The sequence below is a fragment of the Coprinopsis cinerea genome, assembly GCF_000182895.1.
Source record: "Coprinopsis cinerea okayama7#130 chromosome 2 map unlocalized cont3.2, whole genome shotgun sequence".
Classification (NCBI taxonomy): domain Eukaryota; kingdom Fungi; phylum Basidiomycota; class Agaricomycetes; order Agaricales; family Psathyrellaceae; genus Coprinopsis; species Coprinopsis cinerea.
The window spans coordinates 2990060-3014671 of record NW_003307543.1 but is presented as its reverse complement, the minus strand read 5'-3'; the positions used below and the strand labels follow the sequence as shown (position 1 = coordinate 3014671).

Genomic DNA, 24612 nt, shown 5'->3' with positions numbered 1-24612 from the left:
TTCCATCAGGAACTTGGTTGTGACTGAACAAATCAACCTTTTCTGCGCTACGACCCCACCTTTCCATCTGCGTGCCCGACGATGTCCAGAAATAACGACCTTCCTCAAGTCAATCCTCAACCGAACCCCAAATCCCGGAAGTCTCAGCAAAAACTCGTCCGACAGCGACTTGCGGAGGCGGCGCTTGGAAGGACTAGTGATGCGACGATCTTCGCAGAATGCGTATGCGGAAGACAGTCAGCAACAGAAGGCGCATATACTGCTCATATCCAAAGATGTGCAGAGTACATCACCCTCAGCACCCAGGCGGTCGAAGAAAACCGGGGAAGACTGGCAGGTGCGGATCCGGAAAAGCCGCTAGTAGAGGCCCACACCCAGCAGATCAACAAGCGACCACGATTAGAAGCGACACGTCCAGCGCCAAACTGGTTTGATAGCAACAACCTGGATGTGGACTACGGCTCTGATGACCTTCATCTTATCGAGAAGGATGATTTGGAGGAGGGGAGTTCAACGTTTGACGATTTGGCAGAAGTCAGTTCTCTTCTTCTCGTCCTACCCTTCTTATTGAACTCCAAATACTGGTATATAGGAGGTAGTTGCCCAGGACACTCACGCCTCACCGCCTCGAGAACACAGTCGAGGGAAAAGAAAGCCAAAGCCCATCTGGCTAAGTTCTCGCTACGCCGACTACCTCCCGTCGTCTACCGTTCCTTTTACGATCGCCGGACCCGCCCAGAGCCACCCCGAGGTCACCTCGCAACCTCGCAACCCCGTCGAGGAACCCTCTTCTTCATCCGCCCAACCTCTGCCCGAATTACGTATTCGTGAAACAGCTCCCAATGTGTTTGGGCTGTACAAACGATTCCAGACTATGGAGGATCAACCTCACGATCCCGACCTATTTGCCACTCCATCCGACCTACACGACGACGAATCGGCCCCGATTCCTCCCCCTCCGGAGGAGCTGGGCAGCGACGCCAACCCGCTTCATCCTTTCCCCAACCTGAGTTCTGGTGGAAAGATAGGGAGGGAAAAAGTCAGCGGGATTTTACGGAGCTTGTCTCAATTGTGGGCGACGAAAACTGGGATGCCGCTGGTGTTCGTAAAACAAACTGGAGCCAAATCGACAAAGTTCTTACCTTGGGAACTCGACCAGACGACAAGGAGGAATGGGTAGACGATGATGGCACCGCTTGGGTCACCGGCGAGGTCACTATCGACGTTCCTTTGCGGTCGAAGCACACCAAACGCGGAAGCATCCCTTACACCATCAACGATTTCACCTACCGTCCACTGATGTCTGTCATCAGGGACAAGCTATCTGACGCAAAGCATGGAGAACACTTCCACTATGTCCCTTACGAACTCCGTTGGCAGCCAGGTGAAGGCAAGGAGAACGTCCAAGTGCACGGGGAGCTATATACATCCGCGGCCTTTCTCGACGAGTACGGAAAACTTCTCGTAAGTGCCGCCTCGATCTTAATTGCTAAGTTATTGGCATTAACAGTAGACATTACAGAAGTCTCCAAAGGAACCCGGTTGCGACCTTCCTCGGTACATCGTTGGGCTGATGTTTGGCTCTGATGCTACCATGCTAGCCCAGTTTGGGAGCGCAAAAGCCTGGCCGGTGTACATGTTCTTCGGGAACGACTCGAAGTACCGGAGATGTAAACCGTCCACTAAGCTCGGGGAGCATATTGCTTTTTTGGAGAAGGTCGGTAGTCCTTGTATATCTTCATTTCAGTAGGCTAGTACTGATAATTGATTTCCCAGCTCCCCGATGCCTTCAAAGACTTCTACCTCGAGGCGTCCGGAAAGGATCGTATTGACCCGGCCCTCCTTACCCACTGTGAACGGGAGCTGTTCCATGCGCAATGGCGCCTTCTCCTCGATGACGAGTTCATCGAGGCCTACCGGCACGGCATTGTCGTAGACTGTCCCGATGGTCGTAAGCGGCGTTTCTACCCCCGCATTTTTACCTATTCTGCAGATTACCCGGAGAAGTGAGTCCGATTGCCCTGTTGACAAGTCAATATCCTCGCCAATTAACGATGAATCCACTCCTTTAGAATTGTGGTTGCCAGTATCCGCAACCTTGGTAGATGTCCTTGTCCCCGGTGTCTCATACCCTTGGATGAAGTGCACCTAATGGGACAGGTTAAAGATATACAAAACCGAGACAAAAAGAAGCGCGTCGATGACCAAAAGCGTCGCCGGTTGATTGCAGACGCGCGAAACCGCATCTACCTCGATCGTGTTCCGGTCACTAGCGTCAAAGTTAATCGTCTCCTTCAAAATATGTCTTTAGTGCCGACAAGGGTAGGTCATTCAAGAAACTGCCTTTTGAACTGAGCTACTCACGGATAATCGTAATTTGTAGAACGCCTTCTCCGAACGACTGTCGCCCTTTGGTTTCGACTTTCATCAAATGGTGGTCGTCGACATCCTCCACGAGGTCGATGCGGGTGTTTGGAAGTATATATTCGTACAGTTACTCCGCTTGCTGGAGGCTGTACAGAGTGGACAGGTTAATGAGCTGGACAAACGGTTTGTGAATTCACCTTGGTGTCTACGCCGGGCTAATTCCTGACAGTTATCGTCTCATTCCCACCTTTGGTGCGGATACCATCCGCCGTTTTCGCAACAATATATCCGAAATGAAGCAACTGGCCGCGCGAGATTTCGAAGACATGCTTCAGGTACGTTGAATCCAGCTGACCGGAAATACTTGGACGCTAACCCCGTTTCAGTGCGCTATCCCTGTCTTTGAAGAGCTTATGCCATCACCTCATAATCGAAGAATCATGCGGATGCTATTTTCATTGGCCCACTGGCAGGCCCTGGCAAAACTCCGGCTTCATACTTCCCATACGCTCGCGCTGCTTGAGAAGTGGACACGGATTTTGGGCGACGATGTTCGAGAGTTCGAGTCTAAGACCTGTAGGGAGATCGCGACCACGGAGCTCGCTCGCGAGTTCCAGGCTAGGCAGCGTCGAGAACTGGCCAAAGCTCAAGAAAAGAGGAAAGGTGTTCCGACGAAATCGACTTCTGCCACTTCTGGGCAGAATGAGATGCATTCCCGGGCCACCGACGAGGGAGGAGCGGCACGGAAGGGAAAAGAGAAGGCTGCCATGGTTGATGTGCCCCCACCAACTCCGGGACCTTCACGTGTCCACCACACCGACGCAGGAGGCGCATCGATTGAAGATCGGCGGCAATCGGTCGTAGTACCAGACCCATCCGAGTCTATGGAAGTGAACGGCACTAGGCCGCCTTCGCCGACAGCGAAAGGTGAGTAAACCTTTCAAATTTCTACTCGCAGGCGCTTAAGCCCAGTTTCTTTCTGCCTTTAGAAATGCGTCGCTACAAGACGTTGAACCTGAAGACCTCGAAGTGGCATTCATTTGGTGATGTCGTGAAGCATATCAAGCTTTTTGGAACAACGGACTCTTATTCCACCCAGTTGGTACGGTGTTTCATTCCTCTCAACTGATTATAGCATGACTGATCATCGTATGAATACCTTGATAGCCCGAGCTATACCACAAATTCTCGAAACGTCGCTACAAGAGAACAAACAAGAAGCGTGTAGCCTTACAGCTCGCAAGAATACACATGCGGCAGAGCCGAATCGCCCGAATTCGTCGGCGACTATTCCCAAATCCCGGCGAAGAGGGATTCCCAGAGGAAGAATTGAATGAATCTCATTTCATTGGAAAGTCTCAGAACCGCCCAGTACCTCTCCGCTCGTTTGCTCGTGGAGAGGCCGATGGAACCCAAGACCCTGCCTATCGAGTACGTCTGATAAAGTTGGTTCGCCCAGGGAGTATAGAACTCATCCAATCCGAACTGGCTCCAGAACTTCGTCTGGAAACTCCGCAAGCATCTGTACCCGAGGGTCATCCATACCCTCCTTCAGGAAGCCACCACTGCGCACGCCAATAGACCAACACCCAGTCTCGCCCAGAGCATAGAAAAGCTTACCGCTTTGAAAGAAGACGCTGACAGTAACGGACCGTCTGTGGACAACAACGCATGTCACGTACTTTTTCAGCCTGAACGCATCTACGCCCACAGTCGATTTGTCAAAAACTTCACTACCTACGATTTACGACGAGGCCAGGACGTGATTAACCCCAACAGCTCGAGACGAAACGTCATGTGCATCAGAGACCGCACCCGGACCGCCATCTTCGAAAACGACGGCAGCGGTGCCTTCGACGCTGGTAGTCGCTTTCACTACGCACGCGTCCTCGGCGTGTATCATGCCAACATCATCTACAACGGCCCTGGGTCCCTGGACCTCAGGTCGCGTCGTTTCGAGTTTCTTTGGGTCCGTTGGTACGAGCATTGTGGGAAGGGTAGCTGGGACTCCAAGCAGCTAGACCGCCTCAGGTTTACACCACTCACCGAGGCTGAATTTGACCCCGACACAATCGGATTCCTGGCGCCGGAGTACGTTCTTCGCGGCTGTCATATCATCCCGCGATTTGCGAAGGGCAAGGTTTATGGAAAAAATTCTCGTGGTAGCCGCGGAGCGTCCAAGAGGGTCGGCGATGACGAAGACTACCAAGAGTACTATGTCAACAGGTGAGTAACCATACATGTTTCCTAATTGCCTAAGGTCCAGGCTTCTCACCTAGCTCTATGTTCTTCAGGTTCGTAGATCGAGACATGGTTATGCGGTTCCACTGGGGATTGGGGGTAGGTCATGTGTATAGTCATGACGACGCACCACCGGCCACAGATGACATGACTCCGCAGTCACTGGCAGTTCGAACTTCGACTCAAAATCTGCCAGACGCGTCGACTTCGTACCAAACAGATGAGACGACCGGCGAGATCGACCGCGACAAAGACCTTCCACCGGTTCCAATGACTCTTAACGACGGCTACGACCCCACACTCGATGTTGACGACGCCGCGGCGGAGAGTACTGATTCTGAGGTGGACCCGGAATTCAAACTGGAAGATAGGGAGGCGCTGGAATGGGAGCTTGAAGGCATGGAACCAGAGGAAGGGGCTCAGGAAGGACCGTTATGTGACGAGGACTGGATCGTGGACGAAAGCGAAGAATCGAGCGAGGAGAGCGATAAGGAGGGTATTCTAGACTTGTCGGACCTCTAATGGTGCATTTCTGTTGTCTTTAGTACTCGTCTCTTCTGGGCTGTCTGTTTAGTGGTTCACCGAGGCCGGCTCTACGCCCTACGCTTCATTAGCATTTTTATGATCAAGATAACCATTCATTGTCATTGACCACAGGGGTACAATCCATTATCATTGGCGCCCTAAGCACGCACTAGGATCCTAATATTATCGCAGGGCTATCACCTCATAACATGGTGCTATGGCAAATGTCAGCTATATCTGGAGGGGAACGAGCTGGTCAGGGGTTATACGTGACATCTCATCACGCATCACCCTGATTGACGTTCCCAAGTACCACTCAGAAAGATTTTACCTGATAAAGTCGCTATCATGGTGCGACACAGTGATTAGACTTCATAATTCTGGCAGGGAACGACCTTGAGTTGGGATGCAGTGACAATTGATGTCTTTCAATGATTAGGTGATAATCTATCGAAGGGAATATCTACTTCGCACAACACCCCTGATGACGACGGCCCGTCTTCATCCCAAGGCAACCTCAAGGCACCTCGATATCTCTCGCAGGAGGAGTGCTAAACTTGAAGGAATAGCTCCAATTAACACCAGGTTTACTTCAGCGAATCACCTCGTACAAAGTCATGTGGGAGATCGCTGTATCGACGCTACGTTCTCGCCTTGTTTCTCATCAAGCGCTAAATACACCTCTCTCACATATTCGTGGGCTGCGGGGCAAGTCCTGCTCATGCACCTTACTCATTTCCCCGTCCCATCAAGGTGATGGCTTTACAATTGCCATTCGGAGCCTTGATAGCTGCGGCACATGTACCGCTGCGATGGGACGTGCCTCTATGAGATGGTGAGCTCCACATCGATTAGCATTCCATCAGGCTATCTCCTGACACATTGCTCCCCTTTCCATGGGCGCTCATGTTCGACCCATTACCTCCAGAAACATAAAACCCGGATACATCGACAGAAGCCCAGGATACACCCTGACTCACCCACATTCCCTTCTTACCGATGAACTGGCAGTGGTTATTGACAACCTGGTACTCAAAGCCTGGCGCCCTCACTGCGGCCGTGGCGACCCTTGGACTGTTCATTGTCCAGGTAATCGCTAAGCACAGAAAAGAACGCGCCAGAAACCCACGTCGACTGCCACTACCACCTGGTCCCAAGGGCTTGCCACTTCTTGGAAATCTCTTCCAGATCCCGACTGTCGAACCGTGGGCAGTGTATAACGAATGGGCCAAAGTGTTTGGTGAGTAGGAGGCCTCTAGGTTTTCGACATTTGTTATGATAACCTGGCCTCTAACAGGAAATGTTGTCTACGTCAATGCCCTTGGCCAAGACATGGTCATTCTCAATTCTCTTGAAGACGTCGACGAACTTCTCGAGAAGCGTGCTGCAAACAACTCTGACCGCACCCGCTTTGTGTTATTTGAACTGTGAGTGTTCCCGGGCTCTCACATCGTCTTCTAGCGCTGATCTACCCTAAACCGTACCCAGGATGGAGCTTGATTGGATTTTCGCGGTTATGAGATACGGTCCGCGATGGCGAGCCCACCGTCGAGCCTTTCATCAGCAGGTTAATCTGGGTCAACTCCCAGGCTTCCATCCGATCATCGAAGAGGAGATGGTCATCTATCTAAAGCGACTGCTTGAAAAGCCGGAGGAGTTCCTCGAGGAGACAAAATCGTGAACTGGTACTCTTAATTCTTCCCTGACTCCTGAGGCTGACTTCCACGGTAGAGTCTTCGGTCACATCATCATTCGGATTTCCTATGGATCAACGGATCCTGAATACAACAAAGAACTCCTTCAAATCTCGAGCGAGGTCGCTAAACGGGTTTCAGAGTCAATAACACAGGGAAAGTACCTCGTCAACGTTTTACCATCCTTGGAGTATATTCCCTCCTGGTTTCCTGGAGCGGGATGGAAGAGATACATGCTGGCAGGCGCGGTTCCTAGTCGTCGCTTATTAACAGAACCTTTCGACGATGCAAAGGCGAGATATAAAAACCGTGAGCGGGGACTCGGGGGCTCCGAACCAGAGTATCCGAGCATCTCTCGCGGTCTCATAGAGAAATTACCTGCCGAAAACGATCCCAATTATCTCGAAGAGGAAGGCGTTGCCAAAGCTATTGCAGCCATAGCGTACCTAGGTAATAATATCGCTCATGACTGCTTTAAACGTGGACTCACACTGTTTCTGCGATAGGTGGCTCTGATACAGTAAGTTCTATATTATAGCACTCGCTCTTACTTCGCTAAACCTTAGAAACAGACTGTAAACTCTGCCCAGGCACTCGTTCTTGCTCTTGGAGCAAACCCGGACGTCCAGAGGAAGGCGCAACAGCAGCTCGACCGCCTCATTGATACCACGTCGCGTCTCCCAAGTATCGATGATAAGAACGAATTACCATACATCCAAGCCATTATCAAAGAGCTTGGTTGGTGGTATAATGTCCTTCCACTAGGTCCGTGTGTCTCTTTACGCCCTTCACCTCAGCGTTGACCCTCTGTTAAGCAACACCTCACTTCTCTATGGAGGACGCAGAGTACAAGGGCTACTTTATCCCAAAGGGCACTATGTTCCTCCCTAACACCTGGTGGGGGGGCTCCATTTTGACATATCCCTGTCAAAATCTCACGTTTTCTCAGGGCGATAATGCATGATCCTGCAGTATTTTCAGAACCTCTGGAGTTCCGACCAGAACGATATCTGAAAGACGGCAACCTGGATCCTTCCGTCCTCGGCCCAGAGTCCGCTGCGTTTGGTTACGGACGTCGGTCAGTTCTGCCTTTGTCGTTTCTTTCACTCAATTCCAACTCTTCTGACCCGATTTCATAGCATTTGCCCAGGTCAAAACCTTAGCAATGACTCCTTGTTCGAGATGGCAGCATGTCTATTGGCCACCTTTGATATCTTGCCTCCATCTAATGCCGACGCCAAACAGCTGAAGCTGGAAGTCGAGTCCGAGTTGACTGCGTGAGTAACAGCCTCGTTCTAGGGAGTGGAGGGGAACTTGACTTCGGTTTTTACACAGGAAAGTCAAACCTTACCAGTGCCAGATTGTTCCGCGTTCGCGCAAACATGCCGACCTAATTCGGTCGTTATGAGTCCGACACACTTTCCTAGTAGGCCTGTGGTACAGCACAACAGGCCTATGTATTCCCTTTCTATACAGAGGTCCCCAATCTTCTTGAAGAATTGGATTGAATTTTCCGCCTGAGTCGTGTTGGCACAAATAAGCGCCCACAGCCGCCCAGGGTCTGATCTCTCTTCGTTGGTTTCAAGTCTCGCTGAGAGTGTAGTTCGTGTGCGAGTGTCAACAGCGTCTCCGTACAGGACTATACCTCTTACACCAGACAAGGGGCCCATAATTTCTTCACATTTCGAAGTTGGAGGCTGGCGCTTATTGTCGGTGCACCCGGTATCCTGGTACCTCCCAGCACAGGAGATTGTCAATTAAGCTTTTTGCACAGCCGACTATGTAATTATCGGGGCATTTAGACGGGAGAAGCAGCTGGCAGGCCCAAAGGTGTGCAAATGTCAGCGCTATATATATCGGAGGGCTAAACCCATTTGCTGACACGCCCTCGATAAAAGGGACAACTTCTACACGTCATTCCGCCATCTCTTTAACTGCTTCTCCCCCCTCTGCCATGAGTGTCACCTCAGCCGCCATCTCCAAGTCTCAGGCCAGATCGCAGGGTAACCTGCCTCTGGCCAAAGGGCACCTGCGACAATTTGAAGAGCTACAGTCTCTGGAGGAAGGGAAGACAGAATTTGCATCCATTTTTGAAGAACGTAAAGGTATCCCCCGCCGATAGTACTTACGCCTCCGCTTGCAAGGAAACTGCTAACAGTTATCTCCTGTGGCCTACACTAGAAACCACGATGAACCATTCCGAAGGTCTTCAACCACAAGCCATGCAGGTTTCTTATATTCGAGGTGCTGTGACAGTCAGTACAGACAGCCAGTGCCTTCTTCTCCCATCTGACAGCCCACGTGTCTTCAGGCCAGCCTTCCTTCTCTCATCCTGTTCTGTATGATCAGAATGCTTGAAATGCAGCCTTGGTCGAAGGGGGAAGGGGCGAAGAACATGATGCTTGACATCCTGTTCCTCTCTACCTTTTTCACCGGCCTCGGTGCGAACGGTTGCCTCGTTGGCTATCGCACCTTAATTAAAGGCAGATATTTGACAATCGGCAAACAGGCATCCCCGGTGGAACTCATCGAGGCTGGGAAAGCCCTCGCCACCGTGTCCTGGTCTTGTGCGGTGCTTGTTCTTTGGCTTGGCATGCAGCCTCTCGTCCATGCCACGCTCCATGGTACCGGCCGTACCGCCTAGGATCCGACGAGACACCTTGGAATTTCCTTTGGTAGTTTTCTTGGTTATTATTTCTGCCATTCACGACTATTTCTACGTTAGTTTCTAGTTGGTATTTCCGAATCAAAGTGCTAAACAATGAATGCTTCAAATTATAAGTCCATTCGCGTGGTAGAAGATACAGCAAGAGACTAAATATCAGATATACATGAGGGCCACTAACCCAAAGTCCATCGGTGCTGGTCGATCGTGAGAGGCCATTAGAGTCATGAATCATCAATACATCACCAGGCTACTCATAGCAGCCCAAAAGCTGTTAGAGCAGCGGAAATCATCCACACGCTCAACATGGAAGGCCCCATCTCTAGTGCGCCAGAATCGGATTTAGCACTGGGAACGGGAAGGAATTTGGCAGAATCCGCTTTCTGTTGCTCCACGTCTTGCTGTTAATATAAGAAAGTTCGTAAGTCCTTCGAACCACCAACGAATAATCAGAAACGAACCTTGAAAGCAACCAAGCCGACGATGACGCCCAAACCGAAGAAGATGAAAGCCTGAACAAGCCAGATGAAGCCCCATACTTTGGATGGGCAACATCCACATATTTCAGCGAAAACGCTTGCATCGGATGTATTGACCTTCCGTGCGAGGGTATCGTCTGGGGCGAGTAAGGGTTGAGCGATGGCAAAGAGAATCGAATGGACTGATCTCACCGATAATATCCCAAAGGCAGTATAGGCAGGACATGACGCCCACGAATAGAACCTAATAGCGCGATCAGCGAACATTGCTAGAGGAGAAAAAGATAAACGCACGAAATATCTCAAGGCCACGCTTCCTTCAATGAACCAAAACATCACAGTGAGGCCCGACATTCCCAGAATTAACACCCAGGTCCTACAGGTGCTTTAGCATTTCGTGCTTTTCCGAATCGAGGGAAACCACCTACAGCCAATTCCTTCTCGCCCACCACAAAGTGAAAAGGAAGAACACAGCCATCACAAGCGACGCTACCTTACTCGCATTCGTGTTGAAGCCGCATGCGATCAGGCATGCACCAATGAACGAGCTGCCAAGGTAGCCCGCGGGAAGGGTCAACCACATGATACCGCCTTTCATCCGTGTTGCTCCTCCCTCATCAGCTGTACAGGGAATTCGGATAGCGGATTAGGTTTAATAATGTATACCGGATGAAAAGGAAAACGTACGATCCAGCTCTATGGAATGAATCTTGGCGCATGTCAATAATCCAACAAAGGCGTGGCTCATCTAGAGTTATCGGTAAATGGAGGCATGGTGTGGTAGAACTGCGGGCACTTGCTTCGTGGAATCCAACAGTCAAAAGTCTGCATGTACAAAAGCAATAAGTAAGGGTTAAGTCGCTGGAAACATCGAATACGCACTTAAATGGGTACACTACATCGCAAAGGCAACCATTGTCAATTACGAGGGCCAACAATCGAACAGAGTACACCTACAGATTTTATTCAGGTATGGTACATGCCTGGCGAGCACCCACATGGTTAGGACACTATTAAAGTGCACAGAGGACCATGAAACGCACCAAAGAATACCAATAGCGATGATATAGCACCCAGCGACGATCAACGTCGTTCTCTGCGTCTCGTTAGGTGTAACTCGAGTCTTGAAGTCCCTAGCAAACAGGTATGTCCCTGCATCCGCGAACGAAGCATCTGGTAAAGCTCCAGGTGCCATCCCGTCTCGTTCAGCGACCTCCTGGTTAATCGGTATATAGTCGTGGTATCGCCCAGATCAAGTTCCTAGTCGTTCCAAAGGCCAACGGCGCCCAAAAGACTGTCCTGCGCCCAGCGAAGCGAGTAATTCAGCCCAAAGCTTAGCAGTGGTGGTGGTAGCGGTTGAAGAGACAGTAAGGCCAGAGAAACCCGTTTCCGAACCAGATTGTCGGGGATAATTGATGCATGGCATGGCCTAATTTGGCTGGATTCGTCCTCCCAAGTCTCCTTGGCAATCCCTTTGCTGTGCTTCCGCAGGCGGCCTTTTCGTAAATTCCTCGTCGAGTTTGGCAAAAAGGCCAGTTTTTTGAGGGTACATTGGGACCTGGTTGGTATTGTGCTGTGGACATTGTGGACAAAAGCAAAAGGCGCCGACTCCGTGGCGCACGGTGCGCACATCGCCTTTTGTTCCCAAAGAGGAGATATGCCGGTTGGGGCAAGTCCCAAAAATCTACGGTATTGAGTTGGGGGGATATGTACGTACAAAAACGTAGCTCTCAAGGCGCAATAACGAATACGAAGGAACCAGAGTCCGTTCATAACAAAGCCATAGCAAAGTAGAGACCAGAGCTCCAAACCACTGCCAGTGAAGAGTCCCAAATTCTAATCTATAGAACACAGTTAAATAACCCTCAGGTGTGCACGTGAGTGTCCATCTTTTACACCAGTGCGATTACAGATGCAGCTCGTCCAGACGGCACTTCTTCGTCCTCTCCATTCACCTTGATCCTTTTCAAAGTTGGGCAATTCTTTACCAACGCGCGCAAAAACGACTCTCGATGAGAGTCGAGTTCGAACGGATCTTCAGCCCCCATGGCACATTTCCTTCCCCCTATCCCCCACCCAGAAGAACTAGACAGAGACACCAAATCGAAACACTTGGTCTTCTCGAAAGCCCTGACCCATTTCGGGAGGACGAGCACCAGAGAGTGAGGCAGGACATACTGCTTCACCTTCACCTCCAGATGGGTCACACATGTCCCAGTGAACGTGATACTTGACGTTAACCCCGCCCTCGAAGTCGAGCTCGATCTTGACCCCTCTTCATCGTCCCTCAAGTGCTCCGGCAATTCGTATCGCGGCCCTTGACTCCCCGAGCGAACCATAACCAGCCAATCCGTCGCTGCTGACTCGAGTATCACCGATAATATCACTTCGCTGACTGATCGCAGTCGGAAACAGATGGGCGCGAGATCGCTGTTGATGGCGTTCGACAGGAAAAGAGTCACCCGACGAGTGCGGTAGAGGACGCGTACGGTTTTGAGAGTCGGAAGTGGGTGCGTTGAGATGGATAGGAGTACCACGAGGTGTTCGATTGGGGCTGTCAGAGAGCGGAGCTTGGACAGCGCACTTTTCGGAAGCGGGGTTGTTGGAAGGAGGCGCGGTAAGTTAAACCCAAACGAAAGGTCTTCGATGTTGGGGTGGCGGGCGAGGAAGCAGTATAGGTCGTGAGTTGCGATTCGACAATGGTTAATCGAGAGTTTCGTGAGGTTAGGGATGTTGATGAGCGGAAGGAGAAGGTTCCAACTGCTCTCGGACATATAGGAGAGTTGGTCGAACGATACGGAGGTCAGAGAGGGGGAGTTCAGTATGCACAGTGTCCAATGGCATAGGGTCGGATGGAAAAGGAACTCAGCGTGCACGTCAAAGTGTTCCAACTTTGGCGACGGCAGGACTCCGAGCCATCGAAAAGGGGCCAGGGCGGGATTGGGTAAATGAAACCGTACGCGATTGATCGACGAAAGGCCGTAGTAGTTGCCCCATATACCCTGCTCTATAGGCTCGGCCAGTCCACCTCTTTCCACCTCGCCTTCTACATGCAGCACCCGACACTGTGAACGCGACAGGTAACGATCCATGAACCAATCCCATTCCGTCCTCAAGCCCCTCGCATCCCAATTATGGATGGCCCTCCTGTTGGCGAGCAGGTCCCGAGACCCTTCTCGACCCCCATTGCCCGAGCCGGGTGGGTACGCGAGCTTGATGTAAACCTCGTTGGAGCATGCGATCCTATCCAATCCTGCTTTGATCGAGGTGCCGAAAACACGAGGCTGGGAGCCCCCGTTCGCCGTCGAGTGTCCAAGGTGAAAAGGAACGAGCAGTCGATGGAAATTGAGGCTGGAGAGAGAAGAACGAACCGCCTTGACGACTCCTTCAGACCGTAGGTCGGCGAAACCCAGTGTTCCATCGTCGTGGTGACCCACCCCGTGTCGTGCCAAGTACACCGGGTGCGCGACTTGGTGGACATAGCGGCAGATGAATCCAAAGTTGAGAAGGTCCTCGTCGTCCAGGAAGGTGCAGACGGTGTGAAGAACTTCGCCAGGAAGCTCCGCGAGCAACAGAAGAGCCTCGCTCATTGTGGTCGGTGGTGGAGAATGCACATGGCTGTTGCCCATCAACAACGACTCTGGTGGCAGGCGCGCTGTCGCCTTAAACGTGCCATAAACGATGCAGACAAACAGAATGCTGCTTGGCTAATGAAGATTACACGGGGCTTCTATATCAGTGTGACTGTATTCAAGGTTAATCGCGCAGTCTTTTCTGATATCAGAAATGGAATCGCACCTTGTTCGGTCGTAGGTGGGCAGATAAACGGGGGCCTATTGATCAGGTTTCTGGCAGGCGTTCGTAGGCCCTTTTATCGCCACTGGAAAGGCGTTGTTGCTGAATGACAAGCGGCGGTGACTCGTTGGACGGTCGACATCATCCACGTTTCGCAGCTTCTCCCCTGCCAACAGTCGACATAGGAGATATAAGACCCATGCCGTAACCTGTATTCAATTGTTATGTACAGCATCAATCGTCAGTAGCGCTCACCATTTCATTCCGGGCTCCCTTGGTCCTCGAAGGCTTGTCAGAGGCAAACGCGCTTTGCGAAGCTCCGAGCGGCACCGCCGCATGAAAATAAATAGATGCAATTACAGAAAGACAAAGGTATCAATACACCAACAACGAAAACACATAATCTCTGTAAAGATTCGTAACTAGGTCGTGTGGGGTGCACAAGTGGATTAACAGCATTTGCCACCCTTATCTGCAGGTTCCGGGGCAGTAACGCTGATACCTTGTGTGGGCGGTTCGATGTTCGTAGATGAAGACTCGAGTGACTTGGCCGAAACGATCCTGTAGATATCTGGGGAAAATCAATTAGACATAGGGTTCACAATCAGAGGTAAGAAGCTTACCGGTCAGAATGGTCTGGAAGGCACTCTCGACATTCGAAGCGTCCAGCGCGGAAGTTTCGATGAATGACAATCCATTCTCAGCTGTAAAGAGCCGGGTCAGGGGCTACGCGAAGCAGTGGAATGGAGCGTAGCACGCACTGGCAAATGCCTTTGCCTCGTCGGTGGGCACAGCTCGAAGGTGCTTCAAGTCGCTCTTGTTTCCAACAAGCATAATGACGATGTTCGAGTCAGCGTGGTCCCGGAGTTCCTTCAACCATCGAGTGACGTTGACATAGGTGGCATGCTTTGCGATATCGTAGACCAAGAGAGCGCCGACGGCACCACGATAGTAGCTGAAACGGGGTTAAGTACGAGCGCAGGTCCAATAAAACGCTAATACCCACGCAGAGGTAATGGCCCGATATCGCTCTTGTCCAGCTGCAACCACGAGTCAGTCATTGAGTTCCCCGCAGCGATGCACACCACGAGGCGCAGCACCCTGCATCGGCAAAGTCGCTCACCAGTGTCCCAAATTTGAGCCTTCACAGTCTTGCCGTCAACATTTATGGATCTCGTAGCAAACTCGACGCCGATAGTAGATTTGGATTCGAGATTGAACTCGTTTCGAGTGAAACGCGAAAGGACTGTGCTCTTGGGTCAGACGTGAACAAGACAGCGGTTATATCGCAAACATACGGTTACTGGATGAAAGTCAAGTCAGAATACAGTTCTTGAAAGGCCAATAAAGACAAAAACATACGATTTTCCTACACCGGAGTCTCCAATAAGGACGACCTGGACAGCAACCGTTCAGCATAAATTCCTGCCCAAAAGGCTTGCCAAAGCGTACTTTGAAGAGATAATCGTAATTGCTTCCTTCAGCCATCGAGAATCAAGATCGTTATGTTATAATTTGAAGCAGAGCTGGTGGTCGTGAGGTCGTTGTCGTCGTCGTTGGAAACAACGGGCGATGAGCTGGGCGTATTGATGCCCAGCGGAGTTTGAATCTGACCCTTTATAAACACCACCATTTCAGCGATTTTTTGTTTTCTCCTTTCGCTCTGCTCCAGCATTTCAAAATGACATGGTTTGGGTTCTAGGAAAGCTCCGGGCCTTAGGCGTCTGGCCACTTTTATCGTCGACCACGAGACTCAGGGAAGAACTACGTCTCGAGTATCCAATGCCAAGTTTTCTCTCTGGGTCTCAGAACTCGGATCTCTTGTTCTTCAATTCGATCCAAGATCGATACCACAACGCCTCGATACCTGGGGCTTGCACTTGTATTCCATCTGCGCCGTCCAACCGCGTTCAAGTGTTCTTTGAAACGTGAAACCAAACTATGTTCAGTCGATCTATTGAGCCAGCTGATAACTGATATCCTACAAGTTTGGCCTGACGGCTTTACGGCTTTCCGACGATGAAGCCACGGCCTCATGTCAAGACCAGGTGAGTGAAGTCAATTTACAGTCGCAAGATATGTCGCTTATGCCGGAATTAGGACACAGACGACTGACCAGGATTCCCATCGTCGGGCACCTTGGCAGTCGGCTTTATATCGAGGGGTTATTGTACCGCCAAGGACAGCCCCTACTAGATTCCCGGAATTCGTCCTGGATACTTGACAACGTATTGGTGAGCCATAGATTTTGACGTAGACGCGCTTCGATTGCCAAGGACTCCCCTCCTCATACAGCTTGGTAGCCGGTTATCATTGGAGGATGACATCGCCATGAACAGCCCTTGGATTCTCGGAATCGCCACGGATAGGCGACCTATCGGTCAGTTGAAGGGTTTGGGGTAAGATCTTCTTCATGCTTCCCTTCTCTACGAATGTATCAAGTTCGAACCGCGAGTCCAGGCCTTGTTCCGTTGCGTGAACATGGTCTGCTACGCGCTGGCGGGTAACCAACAGGAATCGACGTGTCTGGCTGGACAGCGACTTGTAGGCTCATTGCTGTTGGACATTCCAGACCCAGTCTGTCTTTCCTGCACTGCAATATCTACAGCACATCCGTGCTGTGGACCGTACCGTCAGACACGCCTGTTACCTCTCCCTGGTGTTGGAAACGGCGTATAAAACGAACGGACCCCGTGGTTCTAATCAAATATTCGTGCGATTGAGTTCGGTATCATCGAGGAGTCTGCAAACAAGAGGAGCGGTGTACTAGGACATGTGTACAGCAACAACACAGCAGACTTTGGGAGAATTTGAGGGTGCCAGGCGATAATCAAAGAAGATATGTAAGTAAAATTTAATACGAGCGATCGCCATGAAAAAGTCAGCAAACGAGAGCCTCTTCACCACTGCCGATGTTGAAGGATTGGACGCTTAACCAAAGGCCAACCAGGGCGCAGCACCATGAAATGGCGGTGATACTCTGAGCAACGTGGTTAATGGCCAGGAAGACGGAGGACAGGATGCACAAGCAGAAAGTCGTCGTAAGCAGCAGGTGTGGGATGAGGCCGACTTTGGGAAGAGTGTTATTCTGGTGGATGGGCAAGGCCGCGATGAAGACGGTGAGGGGATAGAATGCCTGTATGGGAAATGTCAGCTGCCCGTTTGTAGGGATTTAGTTCACTGGACTGCTGACCGATACCACATAATTAGCAAACTTTTCAGGCTGGTAGGGAGGCGGGGGAAATTGTTTCCCTTCCTCGACCCCTGACTCCATCGTGACCACAGAGTCTGTAGTAAATCCTCGACGCGGGAGCGCGCTGTGCTCTGGTGGATGAGTGTTATCAGCCGCACCACAAGGAAGAAAACAGATATGACTAACGATGAACACCATTGCCTTTACTTTCACCTGGGGAGGATGTGGGTGTAGGCGGCTCTTGGTCGGACATGATACAAAGGTCAATGCCAATGGAGCCGTGTCGGTAAAAGATGGTTCGAGTGGGTGTGGAAAGAACCAAAGTGATGAGGGGGGCATGTTATATACATGTTTGGAGAACTGCTGTTAAAAAGGGGTCTGAGACGGAGGTGGTGGATCCAGGTCAATTACAGCACAGTAGCTGAACCTATACCGCGAGGCATCATATGTCGAAACAACATAGAGCTCCGTAGGCTGGGACCACTGGAGTTACCGGTCAGGTTCGCAGCCTCTACCGACTCATTTGGACACCTAAAGTTAGCCCGGAAAAGTTGGGTAACGAATACGGCTGCCGAGCCGCCTCCAATTGTCACAGGTTTGGGTTTGGGTTGGTGGTATCCAGGCAGGGCTTATTGAAACGGATTGTCAAAAAGGTTCCTACCAGATGGTTTGACTCCCCGGGCCGCCAAGACTGCGTCTATCTGAGCCTATCTGAGGGGGCCTTCCGATTCTGCCCCCAAAAGAGCCCAAATCCCGGTGAGGGTGATGCGAATAGAGGCTCAGGCCAAACATGTGTTGTCTGTGGGAAGAACAGTTCATTTCACCGCCCACTGCGTAGAATTATGATTTGATCCCGCCGTCTATTGGCACGGCACGAGGGGGTATTAGGGTTCATGATATCCATTGGTACTGAGACTTGAGAACAACCCTCGACGAACGACGAGATTCAGAGATCGGCTAGATTCATACTCAGGGCCCGTTGCCTTATTATCCGCTGATTAATCAAATTTAATCCGAATTTCCGGCTTGGCAACGTGAGTGGAATTCCAATGCCTACGAGTCTCATGAGGGTTGCATACAGGCTACACTGTCAGGAACAATGGAGCAATATAGTCCAACAAAAATGGAAGGATGTAAACAGGGAATGAAAGTGATGGCGGTCCTAAACTAACGCCCACGATGCAGATTGCAGAGGAACGTGCCCTTCGTAAAAGGAACGATGTTTAGATCGCACTGCCCGGAGGCTGAGAGATCAAACGACTGCGCGCGCGAGCATGAAAGCCACGCCACCGTTCAGAATACTAAGGGTAGCTCTGCGAACGGCGACCGTGTGGGAAGGGGAAACAGTATACACTGAAGCAAAGAGGGAAAGCGATACGCAGGTGACAACGGTCGCCATGCAAGAAAGCCATATGAGGGATTGGGTATCAGGCGATGGGCGGTGTTCTGGTTTCTGAGCTCGCAGAATTGTCCTGGAAAGCTCGAGCTCGCACATAGAGACTATGGCAGTAAAAACAGCCTGAAAATGACGATGAATCTGTGGTGAGTGGAGAGAGTCGGAAGAAGGGAACCATTTACCAGATGGAACGAGTATGAGGCCGCAATATTGGGAGCGGTGGATTTACAAGCCGGGCACGGCTGTTGGTCTACCACCACGCCATAGTATTCAGTGTCGTCTTTTTCAGCGTGGATGTTCGCGAGCAAGGACTGACAACTTGAATGTGGCATGTAGTAGCTCGAGGGAGGGATGCTGGTTCAGCGAGATGACTGTAGTTGCTGCGACTTGGGGCCAATTGAAAGTGGCGCTGAGGTAGATGGGGCGAGATCAAAGTACTGTAAAGCCTATGTTCCTGTTTTATACTCACCGCGTTTTCTATGGTTGATGGGCCCCTCATCAGGGAACGAAGGTGGATATGAAACTGCCTTTAGACAGAGTTCGACATCTCGGCGGATATGAGCACGGGTACACGTACACCAACTACCAGGGTCTGTAAAATGTAACAGCATCTTCGGAATTCGTACGGAAACGTGTTTTCAGAGTGTGACCCTGACTCCAAGGGTGCTCGAGGCTGTTCGGTGCTGTCCAAGTTCCGTGACAGACGTTCTACACGAGTTGGTGGCAAATCCAATCTATTACAGGCCGTGTACTAGATCGTATTCATCGATATGGAACCGCCCCACTAGGTCTATCGTCGAGCTCTACTACCAGGAAAAAAAAAAAAAAAAATCCAAAAAAGGTGTTTTTGTCCTTTTCAATGCGGACTAAACGGCAAATAAATCGCTTGGGTTGGGAGAATGACAGAATGGATTATGGGAATTCTCGAACTACCCTTCCGACCCTCTGAGCATTGTCCACTCCAAGACCCTGCTCATTCTTGGCGTGGTCGGAAGCTAGTTCTCTCGCAAGGGGAGACAGGACCAAGTAGATACCGACGGCTGCGCTGATCACCGCTACGTAGGACGCAACGTTTCCGACTTCCAGAGCGACCGCCGCCGAGTATCTGACTTGCCGCGCCCTACGGGACTGAAGGGCATGGTGGAGAAGAGTAATCCCAAATGCTATCAGGGTCATTATGGCCGTTGCCCAGAATAGGGTGACCGGAAGAGCGCCATTAGGAACCACCTTGCGCCCCTCTTCTCGGATTGCTGTGACCCCGGAGAACCCAAGGATTGGAGCGAAGACCTGCAGGCGGAGGTCAGATATCGAAGAACCTAGTAAGATGTCGACAGGCCCTTACTGCGCCTAATCGGTCACCCAGCTCGATAGGTCGGTAGTCTGCAATGTTAACAGCACCAGCCATCTGCGTTGCGCAGGTAAGTATGAAGTAGATTGTCAGTGGTGGAAAGACAACGCAGTCACGGCCACGTCTCTGTTTTAAACAGCCTTAGGTCATTTTCAACTCCGTTTGTACTTCCGTCACCATATGCGGCACTCTCCAAGTTCAATGCCCTCGGCCCGGATGCAGTAAACGTTGAGGAATATCCTGAGCATGTCAAAGATTATGAGTGCTTCACTCCCCTTTGGAACCCGGTCCCCGGCAGACAGAAATTCACTTTGTGGACTCAAACTATTTAAAGTTATTTCTAACCTCTTTACATGAATCGGAGGACTGTTAGCGTGACTATATATGTATGCGTTCCATTGGCAGAGGTCGAGTGTTCGGAGTTGCTTTACAAAGTGAACCTGCTTGACGAGAATACATAAAGCCAATGATGCTGATACGCGAAATTGAAAGGACTAGGTGCAAAGAAAATAAGGCCGATCGTCTACGGAGTTGAATTGACAGGCGCCCAAGATGGCTGTGCCAGTGTTTGTCTGCACTAGCAGCTGACAAACAAAGTGAGCGCTCATTCGTTGGCTCCGACGGTGGTCCGACCTGCTCTCCGTCCCGACATAGGGGCCACCTAAGCTGGCTGCAACTACCACTTGGCGCTTAGCCCTTGAACCTGGAGTTAAGAAAACTTTTTAAACCGAATGGGTAAGATAAATGTTCCCCAACTGCTTTCCTTGCAGCGACCGCGACGAATTCAAGGTAGGTAGCACTCGCACTGTTACTCCGAGGCCAACACACTCACAATCTATATAACAGACCATATACATTGCCCTTATGACTCGTAGCTCATGGTCCTCACAAGCGCCCAGCCGCCCAGCTAGTGGCTTAAGGCCGCCAAAAACCCCTACCTGGAAACCAAAGCTCACATGGTAGTCGACATCCGTCCAAGCCTGATAAGCACGCCAAATGGCCGCAATATCAAAAAACCCTGTGCTATTGCGTTTCAAGCTCTGCATCAGATACATCTCGACCTATAGCCATGGTCTCACAACTTGAAGCTCCTTGTGATGTTGCCGTATTCGTGCGTGTCTTTCCTTCTTTTCTCATTCACTTGATAATCCATAGAAGCCTCCTGTAGAGGAATATACATGCAGTAACCTCGGCCCGGGTGCTTTTGCTCGCTGTGGGCGCTCATGATGAAACCAATATTCCTCCAATGTCTCCGGAGTTTTGAGAGAAAGTCGATCTGCGCGGTATGATCTACTGCCAACTGTCACCGTCGCCGCCTTTCAACGACTGCGATGGAGAAGAACACTTTGGATGAACAGAATGGAAGATGGCATCCTTTGAGGATCTTCATCAGATCAACAGGTCTACCGGTACCCGTCAATTAGCCACCCATCGATTAAATCCCGGCGATTCCGCGACTGGATGAAGAGCGCCCAGTGGCACACGCTGTGTAGGGTCTTGTGGCGACGATAGCACCTCTCTTCACAGCGCCCTCTCCGGGAATCCAGAAATTGCAGATACTGATATATGGGGATGCATGACGATGGAAGACCACAAAGCCCGACTGCTTCAAACAAATCCTACTGGGCGGTATCCATGGGTGAAACCCTATATAAAGGCGGAGTAATCGCAGCCTGCCAGGACTTCCCCCCTGATCCCCTCCCACACCGACTGTGTGGTACGTCATCTAGTCGACAACAGACGAGTGACATCTCTTAAACCGAGTTATCAGTGTCGAGACAGATATCTCTCCCACAATGGAGACCTTTACCTCGTTCTGGTCGAAACCTCCGACATGGGCGTCACTCGCCAGCCGAATGTTACCCGTGTTCGACGGATATTCCGCCTTGAAGACGTCCGCCCCCGACCCCCATAACGTCGTGGATGATCAGAATCACGAAGGGGCCGAAATAGGAACCCCAGGCGTTCAGGTCGCAGGGATGTACATCCCACACGAAATTCTCAACCTCATCTTCCATTATGTGCGACTGCAGCCCATTCTCGACAGCCACAGCCAGGTGCTGGCTCCAGAGGTCGTCCTATCTCACGTTTGCTATTCCTGGAGGATGGCTTGCCTCGATTCTAGTGACCTCTGGACGACATTCCACGCACGACATCCCTCCCGATCGTCCCTCGCCAGGTTACAAGCCTACCTAACACGCTCTGGAGCGCGTTTAATCGACATCGCTTTCGATTTCGGATCCAGCCCAGAACCAGGCATTTCTTCAGAATGTTTTATTTCGGAGATTGTCCCCCATCGGATTCGCTGGCGAAGGCTGCTCATCTCACTCCCCAACCACTCAGAACATCTCGCCAGTCTCCAAAGCTATCTAACGCCATCCCACTCCCCTAATCTCCTATCCCTAACCATCCTTCCTCGACGGACGAACACTGACACGCTGTATGAACACCCCGACGACCTCAACATCCATACGCCCACCAACTCCCTCGACGACGAATTTCCCAGGAAGGCCCCATTCTACTTGTGTATGAATGGCCACAGCGCAGCCACTTGTTTTCCCCTCCTCCGTCACGTTACCGATCTTCGCCTCAACGTTACCTGGGATGGACCTATAGACGGGAACGGACCGGTCCAACAGATGCACTGGCTTTCGTGGAAGACGTTTCTGCAGGTCCTTACCCTCCCGTCCCTCGTCAGCCTCTCCATCGAAGGACAGCCGTATACCCTCCCCAGATCTGCTCAAGGCACTGTCGAGAAGATCTCAATGCCGCACCTCAAACTACTCCGGTATACGGCATCCGTGGATTCGAGCACTTTCGAAGATCTCATTCTTCCGAACTTGGACGCGCCCGGTCTCGAAACCCTGACCTTGGAGCGGATGGACCCACCCAACGACCCTACGTACTGGATCTCAAAATCTATGCAACCATTCCCGTCCCTCCGGACCCTCCACCTCGTGGATTTCATGGACTACGACAGGTCATTCGCCAACTCCCTAGCTTTCCTCACCTCGAATGTTGGGCATCTGGTTTTGACTGGGGGCAATCCAGTCTTAGGGCTTCTCTCAAAGGTTGCCACGGACAAGCTTTGGGGAGGGCTGGAGAAACTGACGCTATGTTGTCCTGGAAGGAGGCCAGATACGTATATGGGAGAAGAGATCCACGCAGTCCTTGCTCTCACCCTGTAACCACTGGCAGCGCTCTATGTCTGCGAAAAGCATGTAATTTATTCTTATTTAACGGTTATTGACCCAACGTTTCCACTGTGGTGCCCGAGAAGCAGCTTTCCCTTCTGCCCTCATACGCCATTGAGGGTGACTACGCTGAGCACCCACAGGAAGTTACCGCAGCTCGGTTCAGACCATCAGTGCTCCTCAAACGTCTACACCATTGTGCCCACCGCCCACCCACCGATCTAAACTCACCGAACGGTAAGCTTAGCAATATCTGTAAGTTCGTCAGATCTTACTCGGCTACAGCCCTCGTTCGTTCCTGTTATGATAGACTCTATCAAGCGCCCATAGGCCTGACGGCAAGAAATACAACAAGCAGACAGGGATAATGATGCGCATGGTTGCTCAAACCCGCGATAAACAGTGCTTATGCGCACTGTAGATCCTTCTGGGCATCAGCGCGAGGCGAGAGTCTGTCAAACATTCACTGGATGCTGTCAGAGCCTCATGATGGACGAACACAATGGAGAATGAATTCAATTGAGCGACAAGACCTGTACCAGTGCAGAAGTACTAAACTTTAGCTCTCTGGAATGGAATGGCCGAGGTGAGCAAGCGATATTTGGCATGGATGCAAGACTAACCTTTCCTTTTCCCGGCCTAGTCACAGGTTTGGGGGCAATTTTCTGTTCAGATGGTGGTCGTCAATGTCAAGGCACATCACGTCGTGTCAGAAACGGAAAGCAAACCTTTGGCAGGTTCCTGGCGCGCGCCTTCCCTTTGGCAGCTGAGGTCTTCTTGGGCTTATGCTGGTCCAGAGCGGGAGCTCCGCCCTTCTTGACGCCCTTGGACTTACTCCTGCTAGTCGTGACAGTCGAGCTGACTTGGAGCCTGGGCCCACCATCTCCACCACTGCCATATTGCGGTGCTATCATCTGTAAATCAAAGCGAATCCACATCAGTAACTGTCCAGTCAATGGTACACAACAGAACAGAAACCCACCTGACGGTGGAGATCTACAGCACTAAGGTGAGCGGGTGGAAGAGGTTGAGGTTGAGGCTGGGGTTGTTGGTCGGTTGGTAGATGCCCAACGCTCGGGTTAAGATCGGTGAGTTGATGCCACTCGGGCTCTCGAGCAGGTGTCCCGCCTAGCTTCTCCTTCACTTTTCCCCAGAGTCTACCGCAGAAGCCGTTGGTACAAAAGCGCTCGTAGAGCTCTGGGTCGAATTTGCGAGCGTCGAGGGTTTGGTAGTAACCTCTGTTGCCGTACAATTCAGAAGTTGTTAGCGCTCGAGCCTCGCGGCCGTCCTAGTAAGTAATTCCACATAAGCTCGAGACACCGAGCGAGCTGGAGTCGAGTGCCACTCACTCCGACAACTAGAGGTAAAGCCAGAGTCCCAACGAAGAGTGTTGCAGCGAAAAGGAATCGAACAAGAAACGAGCGGTGTGCCATGGCGTTGATACAGTTCTGGGAGATTGGTTAGCAGTTATGGACCAGCCAAGGATGCGAACCAGCGCAATGAGGGACATCGAGGAATGGGTCACTCCTTTTAACCGTCCTGGCAGTCTTTTGGTAAGTCCACAGTCGACACAACACCAGTCATTTCCCCGAGATTCAATGTCCTGGGATACGAAACCAGCGCCCTAACCTGTGCTATGTAAACCCAGCGATAGTAAAATTAGAGGGGCGGGAGAAAGATAACTGTGAAGCATACCCTCGAGCACCCTCATATGG

At 51.2% G+C, this 24612-nt stretch overlaps 10 protein-coding genes across 10 annotated transcripts; 4 read left to right on the top strand and 6 right to left on the bottom strand.

Moving 5' to 3' along the window:
• Positions 1–81: 81 nt before the first annotated feature.
• CC1G_06101 (hypothetical protein) lies at positions 82–5130 on the top strand (the record flags this gene model as incomplete). Its single annotated transcript, XM_001839859.2, has 13 exons — positions 82–534; positions 593–1016; positions 1160–1464; positions 1523–1717; positions 1777–2006; positions 2073–2322; positions 2384–2550; positions 2597–2702; positions 2754–3294; positions 3357–3469; positions 3535–3798; positions 3863–4593; positions 4662–5130. 13 exons carry the CDS (start codon positions 82–84, stop codon positions 5128–5130), a joined length of 4248 nt encoding a protein of 1415 aa, XP_001839911.2.
• A 1002-nt stretch (positions 5131–6132) lies between these two features.
• CC1G_06100 (O-methylsterigmatocystin oxidoreductase) lies at positions 6133–8235 on the top strand (the record flags this gene model as incomplete). Its single annotated transcript, XM_001839858.2, has 10 exons — positions 6133–6373; positions 6431–6560; positions 6622–6810; positions 6865–7277; positions 7334–7347; positions 7400–7592; positions 7643–7724; positions 7777–7905; positions 7967–8104; positions 8163–8235. 10 exons carry the CDS (start codon positions 6133–6135, stop codon positions 8233–8235), a joined length of 1602 nt encoding a protein of 533 aa, XP_001839910.2.
• Positions 8236–8781: 546 nt separating this feature from the next.
• CC1G_06099 (hypothetical protein) lies at positions 8782–9471 on the top strand (the record flags this gene model as incomplete). Its single annotated transcript, XM_001839857.2, has 3 exons — positions 8782–8932; positions 9009–9082; positions 9139–9471. 3 exons carry the CDS (start codon positions 8782–8784, stop codon positions 9469–9471), a joined length of 558 nt encoding a protein of 185 aa, XP_001839909.2.
• Positions 9472–9517: 46 nt separating this feature from the next.
• On the bottom strand, positions 9518–11166 carry CC1G_06098 (hypothetical protein; the record flags this gene model as incomplete). The annotated part of the gene is made up of 10 exons (XM_001839856.2): positions 9518–9893; positions 9954–10108; positions 10164–10215; positions 10266–10347; positions 10400–10592; positions 10659–10719; positions 10787–10796; positions 10854–10866; positions 10929–10954; positions 11015–11166. The coding sequence occupies 10 exons, from the start codon at positions 11164–11166 to the stop codon at positions 9747–9749; spliced, it is 891 nt and encodes a 296-aa protein (XP_001839908.2). The 3' UTR covers positions 9518–9746.
• Positions 11167–11863: 697 nt separating this feature from the next.
• Positions 11864–13561, bottom strand: CC1G_06097 (hypothetical protein; the record flags this gene model as incomplete). Its single annotated transcript, XM_001839855.1, has 1 exon — positions 11864–13561. One exon carries the CDS (start codon positions 13559–13561, stop codon positions 11864–11866), a length of 1698 nt encoding a protein of 565 aa, XP_001839907.1.
• Positions 13562–14103: 542 nt separating this feature from the next.
• CC1G_06096 (GTPase) lies at positions 14104–15303 on the bottom strand. The gene is made up of 8 exons (XM_001839854.2): positions 15219–15303; positions 15129–15163; positions 15065–15069; positions 14890–15012; positions 14773–14806; positions 14528–14721; positions 14390–14470; positions 14104–14337 (listed from the first exon to the last, which is right to left on the bottom strand). Exons 1-8 carry the CDS (start codon positions 15252–15254, stop codon positions 14216–14218), a joined length of 630 nt encoding a protein of 209 aa, XP_001839906.1. The 5' UTR covers positions 15255–15303; the 3' UTR covers positions 14104–14215.
• A 1344-nt stretch (positions 15304–16647) lies between these two features.
• On the bottom strand, positions 16648–17212 carry CC1G_06095 (hypothetical protein; the record flags this gene model as incomplete). The annotated part of the gene is made up of 3 exons (XM_001839853.2): positions 16648–16902; positions 16960–17090; positions 17146–17212. 3 exons carry the CDS (start codon positions 17210–17212, stop codon positions 16648–16650), a joined length of 453 nt encoding a protein of 150 aa, XP_001839905.2.
• A 1883-nt stretch (positions 17213–19095) lies between these two features.
• On the bottom strand, positions 19096–19788 carry CC1G_06093 (hypothetical protein). Its single transcript, XM_001839851.2, has 2 exons — positions 19698–19788; positions 19096–19642 (listed from the first exon to the last, which is right to left on the bottom strand). Exons 1-2 carry the CDS (start codon positions 19758–19760, stop codon positions 19268–19270), a joined length of 438 nt encoding a protein of 145 aa, XP_001839903.1. The 5' UTR covers positions 19761–19788; the 3' UTR covers positions 19096–19267.
• Positions 19789–21499: 1711 nt separating this feature from the next.
• CC1G_06092 (hypothetical protein) lies at positions 21500–22891 on the top strand (the record flags this gene model as incomplete). Its single annotated transcript, XM_001839850.1, has 1 exon — positions 21500–22891. One exon carries the CDS (start codon positions 21500–21502, stop codon positions 22889–22891), a length of 1392 nt encoding a protein of 463 aa, XP_001839902.1.
• A 558-nt stretch (positions 22892–23449) lies between these two features.
• On the bottom strand, positions 23450–24407 carry CC1G_06091 (hypothetical protein; the record flags this gene model as incomplete). The annotated part of the gene is made up of 6 exons (XM_001839849.2): positions 23450–23464; positions 23521–23562; positions 23626–23811; positions 23880–24185; positions 24247–24345; positions 24390–24407. The coding sequence occupies 6 exons, from the start codon at positions 24405–24407 to the stop codon at positions 23450–23452; spliced, it is 666 nt and encodes a 221-aa protein (XP_001839901.2).
• Positions 24408–24612: the final 205 nt, after the last annotated feature.

Excerpts from the sequence above, each read along its gene's own strand:
- CC1G_06096 (XM_001839854.2), bottom strand. The coding sequence starts at position 15,254 with ATGGCTGAAGGAAGCAATTACGATTATCTCTTCAAA. Across the intron at positions 14,807-14,889 it reads GGCTCAAATTTGGGACACTG|CTGGACAAGAGCGATATCGG; the intron begins GTGAGCGACTTT and ends TCGTGGTTGCAG. Across the intron at positions 14,471-14,527 it reads CGAGGCAAAGGCATTTGCCA|CTGAGAATGGATTGTCATTC; the intron begins GTGCGTGCTACG and ends GGCTCTTTACAG.
- CC1G_06093 (XM_001839851.2), bottom strand. The coding sequence starts at position 19,760 with ATGGCTGGTGCTGTTAACATTGCAGACTACCGACCTATCGAGCTGGGT. Across the intron at positions 19,643-19,697 it reads TGGGTGACCGATTAGGCGCA|GTCTTCGCTCCAATCCTTGG; the intron begins GTAAGGGCCTGT and ends CTCCGCCTGCAG.